General features: G+C 38.6%; 1 protein-coding gene, 1 long non-coding RNA gene and 1 pseudogene across 3 annotated transcripts; 1 reads left to right on the top strand and 2 right to left on the bottom strand.

Moving 5' to 3' along the window:
- The first annotated feature begins 1,243 nt into the window (after positions 1-1,243).
- Positions 1,244-1,620, top strand: LOC109128460 (uncharacterized). Its single transcript, XR_002034861.2, has 2 exons — positions 1,244-1,317; positions 1,409-1,620. It is a non-coding gene; the product is annotated as an uncharacterized LOC109128460 (long non-coding RNA).
- Positions 1,621-1,673: 53 nt separating this feature from the next.
- LOC104734811 (uncharacterized) lies at positions 1,674-8,547 on the bottom strand. Of its 2 annotated transcripts, none has more exons than XM_087481006.1 (10): positions 8,215-8,547; positions 7,506-7,572; positions 7,186-7,408; positions 5,019-7,081; positions 4,797-4,933; positions 2,899-4,506; positions 2,749-2,797; positions 2,433-2,674; positions 2,237-2,341; positions 1,674-2,140 (listed from the first exon to the last, which is right to left on the bottom strand). In XM_087481006.1, exons 3-10 carry the CDS (start codon positions 7,373-7,375, stop codon positions 1,930-1,932), a joined length of 4,605 nt encoding a protein of 1,534 aa, XP_087337132.1. In that variant the 5' UTR covers positions 7,376-7,408; positions 7,506-7,572; positions 8,215-8,547; the 3' UTR covers positions 1,674-1,929. The 2 variants fall into 2 exon arrangements, with proteins under 2 accessions (XP_087337132.1, XP_087337133.1); XM_087481007.1 differs by having other exon boundaries at positions 7,506-7,595; positions 8,215-8,419.
- Positions 8,548-10,593: 2,046 nt separating this feature from the next.
- Positions 10,594-12,465, bottom strand: LOC104737883 (uncharacterized; annotated as a pseudogene).
- Positions 12,466-13,329: the final 864 nt, after the last annotated feature.

The raw sequence follows: 13,329 nt of genomic DNA, 5'->3' as shown, positions 1-13,329 counted from the left end.
AACACGTCAAGTATGGGTTTTATCGACAATCCCTTCCCATCCTATGGTGTTGCCTTCACCTTCCCTATATAGCAACCTCGATTTTCTATATGGACGTGGTAGAGACTCTGGTACAACTGATCAAAACTTGAGAACGTTCCCGTGGATGTTGTGGCACATTTGGAAGGCAAGAAATAAGGAAGTGTTTTAAAATATCTCCGAATCTCCGCAAGATACACTGGAGAAAGCTATCCAAGAAGAAGAAGTTTGGAGAAGAGCAAATAACAGAGACTTAGCACCAGCGGTAGTAGAAGCATGCATACCTTCGATCCCAATTCCTCAAGAATCACTTGTATGCTTTATAGATGGATCTTGGCATACGGAGGTGGATAGGAGTGGACATGGCTGGATTGCGTCTATCGGTGATAGAATCCTGCACATGGGGCTAAAAGGATCGCGCAGAAGCTTATCCCCATTACATGCAGAGTTAGATACCCTTATTTGGTCTATGGAGTGCTTATTAGCGTTGGACCTGGATAAAGCTCTTTTTGCTACGGATTGTTCAGACCTCCTAGAGGATGACGTCTAATATCGAGGATTGACCGACCTTTTCATCAGAATTGAAGGACTTTATTCATTTCAAAGATAGATTTGCTAATTTTAGTATTAAATATATTCCCCGAGAGGATAATATCCGTGCCGATAAACTTGCGAAATGTGTAAGAGCACGAGGTTTCTATTTTTCCCATGTAAACTCGTCGGTACCTAATTGGCTCTCTCTCAAAAAGAATCATCTCTGCAACTTAATATATGGGGTTTGACCGTCAAAAAAAAAAAAAAAAAATCTATCTTCACCCAAGCCTGCCAACAATGATGGTTTCGGCTCAATAAAAACTGGAATCTGTAAAGGAGGTGCCAGAATAGGGGCCCTAGGGTATATATGGTAGGTTTTTTATACACCATGTTTTAAAAGAACGACAAAACCGCGAGTACCTTTCTATCAAAGATTCTTTAGTTATTAATGTGAGTTCAAATAAAATAAGCAACTTTTCTCATCTGTTCCAAAACGTCCAAAATATCCACCGTCGTTATCGTTCACGTCATTATTTTATCAGGTTAAAAAAATTAACTGGTTAAAAAGGGAATCGTCGTTTGGCCAAAAAAAATAAATTCGAAGTCTTCATGTAACATATATATATATATATATGTGCGTGAGTTTTGATTCGACACAAGAAAATGCTTATGCTAACATCATATCCTTAAACTTTTAATAACTCTTCTCGCTCAACAGATTTACTTGACAACTTGGCTTGCAGATGTAAACATTGAGACTCATAGGTAAAATACTAGCATCTTCACAATGATCATTCCGTAGTTCTACTCTTTTGGGAACAGAGTGATTTCTGATATTGTTGCGTATTTGTTACAGGGTGGATGAGATAATTGCTTTGGTAGGGGAAGAAATTAGAGTTGCCTTCTAAACCTCAAAATCTGTTCCTAAGTTCAGCTTCTGGTTAAGTTTTCACCGACTTTAAAGCATGACTGATTCGACATAGTACTCAATGACGTGAGAAAGATGTCTTAGAATCTTAGCTGTGTATCAACAATATTGCCACTTATTGCTATGTTATGTTTACTGGATGGAAACCATAGGTGTAATTTACCTAGTGGGTTACTTTACTGAGAAATAAATATTTCTTTACTTAAGTCTGTATAAAAATGGATTTAACTTACAATATTTGTGATTATGCATACAGTAACGCTACACATTTAGTAGAAAATCTCCGGTTTTTTAAACAATGGAATGGAGGTCTTAACTGTTCTCAGGTTTCCGACCAACTAACTCGTACCCACCCCAAAGAAAAAAGAAAGATTTTGGGACGAGAGATATATGAACGCAATGAATAGGGAAGATTGGCCAAAAAGTAAATTATATGGATACATCCATAGTTAGAGAGATAGACATTGTACCCTGTCTGGAATATTCTGAGGCATGGGAGCTATGGTAACATATCTTTGAGGGTTTAACCTAAGTGAATTCACGGTCCGGTCCATCGATGAGGCTGGTGGGTGGAACTTCGCAAAACGATTGATCACTGCAAACTTCTCTAGATCCTGGACTTCAACTCTCAAGTCTGGAAGTGTAGTTCCATTTTCTAGCCTGCAAGTAGAATCAAATGTTTATGAGATCAAGCCACCCAAATTGAGTACTCAGTTCAAACTGGAATCAGTTACAAGAGAGATCTATGGTTTTTACCCTGCAAACTCAGTCTCTAATTTCCGAGTTCTACTAATGAAATCTTCAGCTGCTTTGGAGATGTAATGGTCACTAATTTTTTCAGTTTCCGTCCTCTCAGACAACCTATATAAGAGTGGATTAGGTTCATGTCAATACACAACCCGAGCTTTGGAAAATCTCCAGCATTTAAAGGATAAAAAGAAAATATCCTTACAGGTTTGAATCGTTCGGAGGTGAAAAGCACTCACTCCTGTTGGTACCACTGGAGCTACATGCATCTCCCAGTGCAGCTCTTGCAGCATTATATGCAACAAACTCATAATTCGAGTTAGCAACCAAAGATATCACCCTAGCCGGAGGCGGGCTAAATAGTTGCTGCATGAGTTGCGTTGAATATATAAGCCTTCTCTTTGATCTGATTGGTGGGCCATCCTCAAGTAAAGTCTCAAAATCCACCTGTGAGAAACCAAAGCCACTATTCAGCAACTTGTATAAAGAGCAGCGATAAAACATGTAATGAGGAAACTTACTTTTTCAGCCAATCGATTAGTTGTTCTGGCCCAGTTAGTCTCGTTTTCACTGTAAAGAATATATATATATATATATAGAGTTAAATACGGTAATGGGGTAATGGATATGAAAAAATAAAAAATAAAAATCAGTGCTCAGAAGCCACTCACCTGAGCGTCTTAAGCCTCTGGGGATCCTGCATGACTTCTTTATTCCAGGATAATAATTCTGATATGGCAGTTTTACGCTTCTTTGGCTTATCAACGTTTAAAAACTTGTCAGTAGCACTAAGAAGCAAGGATTCAGATGAGGGAGTCTCCAATCCTGGTGCAGAGCCTGACATTTGGTGCATATGAAATTGCTTTGATAATTGAATAGAATGTGTACCATCAACCGCACTCCCAACATTAGACGATTGTTCTCCTATCTTCAAGGGAGTTGATCGCCCTATATCATTCACGGGTTGCACCAGTCCATTCTTGAAAGAACCATATTGACTATACCAGGATGGAGCCATCTGAGGACTGATTTGTTGATGATCTGCTCCAGCCGAGGCTGGATAATTCTTAGTGGAGAAACTCTGAGAAACAGTTTGGCCAAAATGAGGCATGTGGTTCGTTTTGTGACTATGTCCATCTCTAACTAAACCATCAGACCTTGAAGGTGATTGTTGTTCCCCTTTGAAAGCTACCTTTTGTGTATCACTAGCACTATTGTCAACTTTCTCCATAGTCATCTTAGGTGAATCGCTCTCCCCACGTCCAGCCATTTGGTCATCGTGAGGTAAGCTTTCCTTTGCAAGGTTGTTTGAAGGAAGAGAGCGGTCAAAGGACTGATGATTGCGCTGCACCATACTGGAGAACATCGGACCAACATCAGAAGTTTGTTTTGCACCTGTATCTTTACTCTGTAACTCATGCATATTCACCATGTCCCTCCCACTTAATGAAACGTTTCCTCCAGTTTGGGAGGATAATCGATTTGCGTTCTCCTGCCTTGAGAAGCTAACTGCTATGTTGTTGCTAGGCAATGGATGCGGCCGTAAAACATCTGACTGAGGCTTAAATGGCTGGTTCCAAAACCGATGTTGCGGAGCTGAAATACCGGCTGGTGAGTCAGACATAATACCAGAAGATGAACTTTGCTGAGGCGAACTGGATGCAACCAGAGGCTGAGAAGCAGACAGCATAGGAAATCCTTCGGCTAAATCTCCTTTTGTGTTGTGGGTTGTACGATTTATCAGGGAAGGTGTTTGTGCACGTTGATCAAAGTCACTACGTTCATCTCTTTCTTTCACTTGAGAGGTAGACAACTCAGACGATGAATTGAGTGGATAATTAGCAGCTGACTGTCGAGTAGGAACAGGCATCTGTTGATTTTGGTGATATCCTCTGGAATAAGGGAAACCAGAGGTCATGTTGGATCCTCCTAGGATTCCAGGAAATGGTCCTTGATGAGTGGATTGCTGAGGAAAAGATTGATTAGACGCCCACGGAGCAAACCTTGATTGACTTGTTCCTCCTTTTTCAGGGCCAGTATGAAATGAATTTAATGGCTGCAAAGAATTCCGAGAAAACTGGACGTTATCAGGTGTAGGAGCTAGTTGAGATGGAGGTGCCAGCTGAAGATTAAACCCCTGAGAAGCAGATGGCTGATTATGCTGGAACTGACCACCATAGTCTGCAGAGGGTGTCGCTTCTGAAACACCAGGAACATTTGTTTCTGATGAATTCTCTGGTGACTGGTCCACCTTGTGAAGAAGCTCAAGCATAGTCTGCCTGCAAAGAAAAAAAAATTAAGAAAGGCGATTGCAAAGCACAAATTGCACCCAATCAGGGAACAAGAGCTACTTGATGACCACAGTCAGAGATCACATCTCGATGACAAGTGACGAGAATATGAGAGTTTAAGGTGACATAGTTAGATAACTCTGTCAGTTAGTTGACAAACTATCTATAAAAAAACGGTCATACTAGCTGTATAACTTCAAAAACGCGTTTAAAGAGAGAATACCTTAAGCAAACATAATTTTTAGAAAACAAACTTTTATAACCTAAAGAACGAGTACCTTGACGAAGTACTCTTCACTTGATTATACCTATCAACACTTCTGTCAGCTGAAGCAGATGTACTCGGCGAATTATCTGATCCCATGCCATTAAAAGTCTCATTTGTACAATTCAACTCGTTTTGCGAAACATGTCCCTACCATAAAGAAGCCAAAAGAATGTTCAGAAGGATTCAGATTTCTACAACATCGCATAGTTAAAACCAACTGATAAAAATTTACCCTGTCAGTTCGCATGTTCATAGCCGGCTGACCAAGAGGCTTTGACTGCCCAAAATACCCTTGGTTTCCTAAAGAAACCTGCTCCAATGTGGGTGACAAATGAGAAATTTTATCATCACGAGACTCATTAGTGACATCAATATTACCCATGGGATGATACTGAAATTTGCGACTTATTGACGGCCTACTACCAACATGACCAGATTGTGTGTCTCTGCCACCAGGCAACATAGAAAAATCACGGGCATTTACCATTTCATTGGATCCAGTATTATTACTCGCATATGACTCAAGAATCTGACTGCCGTCTCTAGATTTCAGTTGAGAGATATTTCCCTGAACATCCCTCAAAGCATTAGAATTGTTTCCTGTACCAGCAATGCCAAGTCCATATTTTTCCCTTTGCATTTGTGGATTATGTGTGGAGTGATTCTTATGTTCAACATGAGCAGCTACATTTTGATTAGACGCAGCCTTCCAGATACCAAATCTATCTTCCATGCCCTCGTTCTTTTGAATAGAATGCGAATTATTCTGTTCATCAATACCAGAACTTGAAGTATGAAATATATTTCCAGCCATTTGACTAAGTTGACCAATTGGCTTCTCTAGTAGGCCATGATCTGAAACTTTATTTCCCTTCGCAGGCAAATGTTGAACAGCTGCCCGAGTGGAATCACGGCCGTTTGAAGCCTTTACACCCAAATCCTGGGCTCCACTACCAGTATGAGAATTCGTATGTGGGCCAGTATTGCGGTTAGTCCATCCATGTACCCCTGCGTCATCGCTGGATGTTTCTGCAACAGCAGATTGCATAAGAGCACTCCAACTCCCACTCTGCAAAGAGGGGCATGCATCAAAAAGGTCAGAACTACTGGACATAAGATTTCCTGTCAAGCTCATATCAGTGCTGTTTCCAAATGCCTCCCACAAATTATCATCCGAACCAAACAAAATCTTTTCTTCCGTTGGATCTAATGTTGACGACTTCTGCAATGCATTTATATTTTCAGGCACTTTCATAAATGATTTTTCTAATTGACCAGAACCCTCCATCTGACCAAATTTCTCCTGCACTGAAATATTCCTCTCGCGGGAATCATCTTGCTGGAAATTTTCAAAATTGGACCTGATATTTGTATCTGGAACTGATGTATGGGAGAATAACACTTTCTCCTGGTATGTCGATCTAGGAAGCATATGACTGTCCTGTCCATCACCTTGATTCAGAAATGAAGTTGGCTGATTTGTGAGAGAACTCCTGTTTGCAGAACCATGCTGCGCAGCTAACTTGTTCATCTGAACAGAAGAAAAGGCATTTTGAGGTGCATTTGTCCCACTAACGGGCATACCGTACAAGGAGGGTTCGAATTGTTGCGCCAGTAAGTTTGCCTGACCGTGCTCAGGGGTAATCATGAGCCCACTGGATGAACCTTGAACAGATGGTGAGATGCCGCGATGCATCCAGTTTGTATTTCCTGTCATAAGATCAGGCTGCCAACCATTACTTGATGCATCCTGAAGAGGAATGCCATTAATCAATGGATGAGACTGATTATCACTTGAGCGACTTCTGTTGACTGCATTTAAATTCAAAGAATTGAGCTGTCCGGCTTCTAGCTGCTGTTTTTGAAGATGTTGTTGAATTTGATAATCATGCATTTGCTTAACCATAACTTGCTGCTTTAGTAGTTGCATATCACTGAATGTCATCTGCGGCCTTGGCATAGGCTGAAGCATGCCAGGGAGCTGTGTGTTCAATTGCTGTTGACCACCAAAGAAATCATAATTAACCGGAGATTCTCCCATCTCAAACCTCATAGGAATTTTACGAAGTTCTGGAGTAAATCCCCTCGCTGGTAACCTATCCCTACTAGATTCTACACCCATTCCCAAAAAATTTGCCCCATTCGGCATTGTCTGCAACCCAAGGTTCCCATGCATGTAACCATTTGTGAGTTGTTGGTGTTCTTGCAACAAACTTCTCGAGATCTCGGACCTTATAGGCTGCTGAGTAAAATTCAAACCATGCTGTGAATTTGATTGACTTCTCTGAGGATCAACTGGAGTAAGAAAGAAAGCGACGTTTAAAAGCTAACAACATACGTAGCTATGAATTGAGTATAAGTTGTGGAATTGCTTGTCACGGAGGAGACAAAATCCATACCAGATTGGTGTGTGTTATAGCTCTTCAGATTGGCAACAAGGGATGGGTCTATCTGCCTCTGGTTGCTGACTAGACCATTACTAAAACCGGACCAGTTTGCGTCAACAACCTGAGGCTGGCGCTGGTCTTGCGATAGGCCTTCCTGTCCAAAGAAATTGTGGATCTTCTCCCCAAATTCGTTTCCAGGCATAGATTCAGCTCCTGCAGATAACTTTTTATATATCTGGACTTGGAAAAGAGAACAGAAATGAGTTCAATATTGTGCCTCCTTTGATCTAAAGTTCGAATATGTGAAAAACAGAATTTAACAAATTCAACACCTTTTTCCCCGAGAACTCATATGCTACCTCCAACTGACATGCTCTGACTGAATACTCATAGATTTTCCTGTTAAACAAACAAAACAGACACTGCAAAAAATTAAAGTTGAAATCAAAATGTGAAACAATAACATTTGGTTCAGAAGAAAGCTAAAAAAAATGTTATTTTCCGCAACCACATCAAATGAAAACCATCGGGCAGATTAATAGCGGGTTTCAACAAGCTGAAGAACCCACAGACCAGCAAAGCAAGATTTTAAAACTCGAGAACCGATGCAACAACCCTCAAGGTTATGATGAAACGTGAATCAGAACTGTTTCCTTAGATATAAAACCGTACACTGACGTCTATGGTGCCAAAGCCTAAGCTCCAATCAGCTTCTGAAACTATAACACACTCAATACAGAGAAATCCAGTAAACTACTCAAAGAGCTCGATTGCAGTAAATGTCAGCAAGATCCTTACACAAAAAAACAGCTGAAATTTTCCAATTTCACCGCTACAAAACCTCTATGGCAGCTGAAAAAACTAAGCTAATCTAGCAAATTTACAGAATTTTAATGGGAAACCTCGCGAATCACACTCGAGATCAAAATTGCCGCAAACCAATCTCACACCCCGCCCCCAATAATTGCGGACAAAATCAAATTTTCTAGCAAAAATTAGGGTTTCACCACTGAGAAAAGAGAGAGAGAGATGTGAACTTACACCACTTGTATCACGTTTGTAGCCTTACAACAACAAATGGGAACCTTAAAAAAAAGGAAAGCTTCCTTTTTTTTCCTTCAGCAGAATCTGTAGGGATAAAGTTTAGGGTTTTCGAATTCAAGAATTAACGAAACCAGGGGAAGAGAGAGAGATAAAGTGATCGAGAGAGAGAGAGAGAGAACAGTGCGAAACAAATTTCAACGGCGAGCGCAGGAGGAGGAGCAAAACCGAGGTTCGGGTCCGTAGGCTCGGGTCCAAAGCAGAGATGGCTCGTTGATTTCGAAACTCTCTTTCCAAGGGGGAGGGTTCTCTTCTCTCATTCATAGACCAGACAGAGTTGTTGTTCTAGTGTGGGCCACTGATAAGACCATTACAACCAAACCCACCTAAAATATTAATACGACACCGTATTTATGAGTTTCCACATGATTAAATAGTGTAAAAAGTTTGTTACTTTGTTTTTAACTTTTTATTAAGCTTTGGATTGCTGTCGGAAAAAAAAAAAAAAAAAGTAGTACGCGAAGGCTTAGAGATAAACTGGGATTAACCGATTAACACTTTACACTTATCATATTCATATGTATTTAATCTAGAGATAACTTGGGGGTTAACTTAATATTATCATAAATCTTCATGGTTTTAAAGTTATATATATCTAAAAAACCATGGAATAAGGAACAATTGGAGTGTGAAAAAAATAGTAGATACGTTCTTTAATATCTACTTTTCTGGTTCTTAGATTCATTTTACCTAGCAAGCTTTATAAAATTAGATATAGAACCAACATTATTCCAGTACAAAGGGGCCTTGATGAAGTCAAGTGGCTGGAAGGATTGGAGCCACCCTCTAATGGCTCGAGCTGCAAAACTTGTGACAAACTCTTTCAGTTTCGAAAGTGTTTATTGTTGAGATAGTTCTTGGAGTCGGTTCACTTATTGACTTGATGTAGTTTTCACTCTCTTCTTTGTTTTTGTTTTGTTTCGGCTAAGTTGTAATGATTAGTTATGTTTTGGATCCTTTTGTTTTTTGTTTGACACTCTCAGCGGTGTTTTTGGCGACTTTAGTTGAAACCAACTTTCTGATTAAACAAGTCAGTCTCTCATACCTAACCTAAGTGTAGTGATGATGACATTAGGGCTGTCCGGGACAGGTGAACTGAGTGTGTGTACTGTACCCATACCCATTTGGAGGTTTCCCGTTTCATTCCCAAATCTGTTGTAATAAGTAATACTACTGACATTGTACAGTTTTCCAAAAAAAAAACAAAATTTTCCAAAACTATGCGAAGTTTTTTTTCCTCATAATATCTGGTTTAATTTTTATCCACTCCCAAATTAGCAAGAGTTTTGTAATTTCATATATATTCCGAAGTTCTGAATTTAATATTTTATCGAATTATTGTTAAGAAGAGTATTGAAAATTGCAAAAGTCACTATATACAAAGAAACCTTTTTGGTCACTATTTGTGGACAGCCCCCACAATGTACGTCTTCTCTACGTCACTTCTCTCGCTCCATGCTCCCAAGAAACAAAGATTTTTGACAAAAAAAAGTACTAATTATCTATTGCAAAGTCTATCGTCACCCAAGCCTGCCAACAATGATGGTTTCGGCTCAATAAAAACTGGAATCTGTAAAGGAGGTGCCAGAATAGGGGCCCTAGGGTATATATGGTAGGTTTTTTATACACCATGTTTTAAAAGAACGACAAAACCGCGAGTACCTTTCTATCAAAGATTCTTTAGTTATTAATGTGGGTTCAAATAAAATAAGCAACTCTTTTCGTATGTTCCAAAACGTCCAAAATATCCACCGTTGTTAGAAAAAGTCGTAATAACCCACCGGGCAATATCGTTCACGTCATTATTTTCTATGTTGTTAATCTTTTTATCAGGTTAGAAAATTAACTGGTTAAAAAGGAAATCTTCGTTTGGCCAAAAAAAAAAAAATGGGAATCCTATATATATATAGATATATATATATAATTATATATATATATATATATAATTGTCTTATCTACGAGCTCTAGTGACGTATATGATTCGATTTTCACAAACAAATTCAACCAAATTTCTGAAATTGAGAATAATATTCATAACAACAAACAAATAAAAGAAAAAGAAGAAGATAAAATATTTATAATAAACATAAAGCAGTTCAACAAGATAGAGAGATAGAGAAACAAGCTAGTAGACCCTTAAACATAACACTAACAAAAAGTCAAGACTCACACACATCAAAAACCAAATCCAAAACTAGACCTTTCGGAGTTTTTACTTGGATTTGGTTTGGTGTCTGAGTCTTTACTTTTCCAACCTAGTTCCATGTTCACCATCAGATACACTGTTTTTTTATTCATAATGGCAAATATATAAAAAGACTAAACCGAGCTCATTGGTTCGGTGCATTACCGACCATTGTGGTTTGAACCATAGTCTCCCTTCCGCTGCGTGCTGGGCTGAAACATACTGCACTATACGCCTCATCCGGATATGTCATATCCTTGAAACGTCTCACCAGCTCATCTTTGCCCTACGCAAGTGTCACAATAAGATTGGTATACGATAAGATAGACAGATATGTGTATAAATATGTAGAGGTATAGGAGTGGAGACTAGCCTGAATCCTAGCAGAAGTAATCTCAAGCACTTTTGATGAGTAAAAATGGCTCCACTGCTTGTGGTTACAAGCAGCCTTAAACTTGGACACTGCTTTTGCATTTGTGAAGTTCACGAATGCATACCCTTTGTTCATTGTAGTCCTGTTAAATGTGGTACCATTCATGTGGGTAATGTTATGATCAAGTAAAGGTATTGGTTGACTAGTAACATTGTTAGTCAATTGTAAAAATTGACTAGTAACGTTGTTAGTCAATAGTCAATCTTACAAATACATTCATGCAAAAATTGTAAGTTGTTAGTTACATCACATGCATATATATATTCAATGATATATTATCGATTATGATCATGGTTTCCAAGATTTTTATAGCATCATTTCGTTTCTACTCTTTCTTACACACACACACACACACACATGACGATCAAAACAAAGATGAAACTAACGAATAAAGGATTTAATGATAAAAACTTAAAACTTACTTGAAGTCAATAGGGATATACAAGAAATCATAAGCAGAGATTGGTGACTCTTCATTTCTATCACTTCCGTTAACCTCATCACAGTGTTTATCCATGTACTCAATCATCATCTCTCTCCTGCAAACATTGTTAACCATAAGTTTCACCATATGCCTCATCATTTAATCACCGCAACAACAAACAAAAAAAAAATAATACTTTTGTCTAAAAACTAGCATATATCTAATCTACTAGTTATGAAGGAATTATATAGACTACTATGAAGTTATATATATACGCACGTGTATCGGTTTGGTATGTTACGAAGCATGACGGTGGTGATGTGATCGTCATTAGATTCAACTTCGTGTGATGTCTTCCTAACCCATGCAAGCTTCTTATCTCGTCCGTAACTTCTCCGGCCAAAAATTCTTCTGCTACTAGCCCGCGGAAGGGTGAGCTCTTGGCTAGGGTTTGGAGGAAGTTCGTGTGTAGACACAAACTGATTCGGGTTAGGGTGAATATACCAAAGAGGATAATACACCCATAGTGATGGAGGAGGAGGAGGGAAGTTGCCGCCGGAGATGACGTATATGGACGGCGGCGCACAGAAGTAGTAGCTATTGTGAGGAAAGAAGGACTGTGTGGGCGGCTGCGGAGCTTGTCTAGCAACGACGGTGGCGTCGTCATCATCGGGAGAAGCCATTGGAGGCGGTTTAGAGGTGGAGAGAAGGAATGATTTTGGTTGAGTATATATATTACTATTTGGTAATAATAAGAAACAAATTTGTTGATGCCTAGAAGATCCGAAGAGCTGTCTACTAGTACTCTATGCATCATGATTTCATTGTGTCAGTAGATATGTACCGTCCGATTTGGTTAACTTTTGTTTTAGCTTCTCTCTAGCCTCGAGATCCGTGAGGGCTCAGTACATTAGCCTTGATCAAACTAGCTTCCGATATGACAAAAAAAAAGTGATTACCGTTTTAATAGTATTATTTTTGGTTTAGAAACCGACTAGTAGTAGTAGTGTGAAGTGTTGGAAAGGAATACACTGGTTCAGTTCAAATTTGCAAAATCATATACTAGTATCTACTAGATTTGCAAAATCATATAGTATCTACTAGTATATAGAGTACCTGTACTCGAAGTGTCCGTTTTTGAAGGGACATCTAGACTATGGCGCATATATATATATATGTCAATTTATTAGCAATCAAAGTTTAGTCGAAACTCATGTGGAGTTCATATTGTGATTAGTCGAAACTGTAGAGTTCATATTGTGAAGATTGAAGAATTACTTAGACCATTTCCCATACATGTTGTTTCTACAAGTCGTATCTGTTTTTCAGTTAAAAAGTAAAATGAAAATGAAAAATAGGTTGATGTATATAAGAAGATTGATCAGTTTCATATATAAAATAACGGAATAAAATCGTGTTGATACATTTTCTTTGACCTAATTTTATGGTTTATATAACTTGGGTTTCGAAAAATGATGATTAAATAATAGGCAGCCGTGTCGACATTTTTGATGGACATGTTGCATATTGAACCAAATAATGATAGCTGGATGAAGAAAAAGTCATAAAACCATCACGACCTAGATTTATTAGAGCAATTTTGTGCAATTCTTTTGTTTGCCTTAAATTCTAAAATATAAATCATAACTTGTAATTTGTAAATGTGAGTGGTAACGCTGCACAGCAGTACCACTGGATAAAACACGTATTACTGTATTTACAAACAATGCGAAAAGTGATGCATGTTTAGAAGGATCCCGTATTTTTGAAGTCGGTTGGTTGAAGCGAGTAAGACATACTTAATCCAAAGTTCGATCGAGCATAGGAGAAAACTGACATTGACATATATATACTTGTACAAGTACATATATATACATAGTGTATTTTTAAGTTTTCCTTTTTTTTTAGTCTTCTTCTTTTTCCTTTTTTATTGATTTATTCCATCATCTTACCAAAAAAAATATCACACCTTGGATGAGAAACCATGCCACAAATTCCAGATTTGGACAATTT

The sequence above is a fragment of the Camelina sativa genome, chromosome 13, assembly GCF_030686135.1.
Source record: "Camelina sativa cultivar CO46 ecotype springtype chromosome 13, ASM3068613v1".
Taxonomy (NCBI): domain Eukaryota; kingdom Viridiplantae; phylum Streptophyta; class Magnoliopsida; order Brassicales; family Brassicaceae; genus Camelina; species Camelina sativa.
This window is presented reverse-complemented; position numbering and strand designations above follow the sequence as displayed.

What these genes read in the sequence shown, in the direction of transcription:
- LOC104734811 (XM_087481006.1), bottom strand. Translation starts at nt 7,375, where the DNA reads ATGCCTGGAAACGAATTTGGGGAGAAGATCCACAATTTCTTTGGACAG. An exon ending in GTGAAGAGTACTTCGTCAAG is followed by an intron (nt 4,507 to 4,796) that starts GTACTCGTTCTT and finishes TTTTCTTTGCAG; the next exon opens with GCAGACTATGCTTGAGCTTC. An exon ending in CCTCCGAACGATTCAAACCT is followed by an intron (nt 2,342 to 2,432) that starts GTAAGGATATTT and finishes ACTCTTATATAG; the next exon opens with GTTGTCTGAGAGGACGGAAA.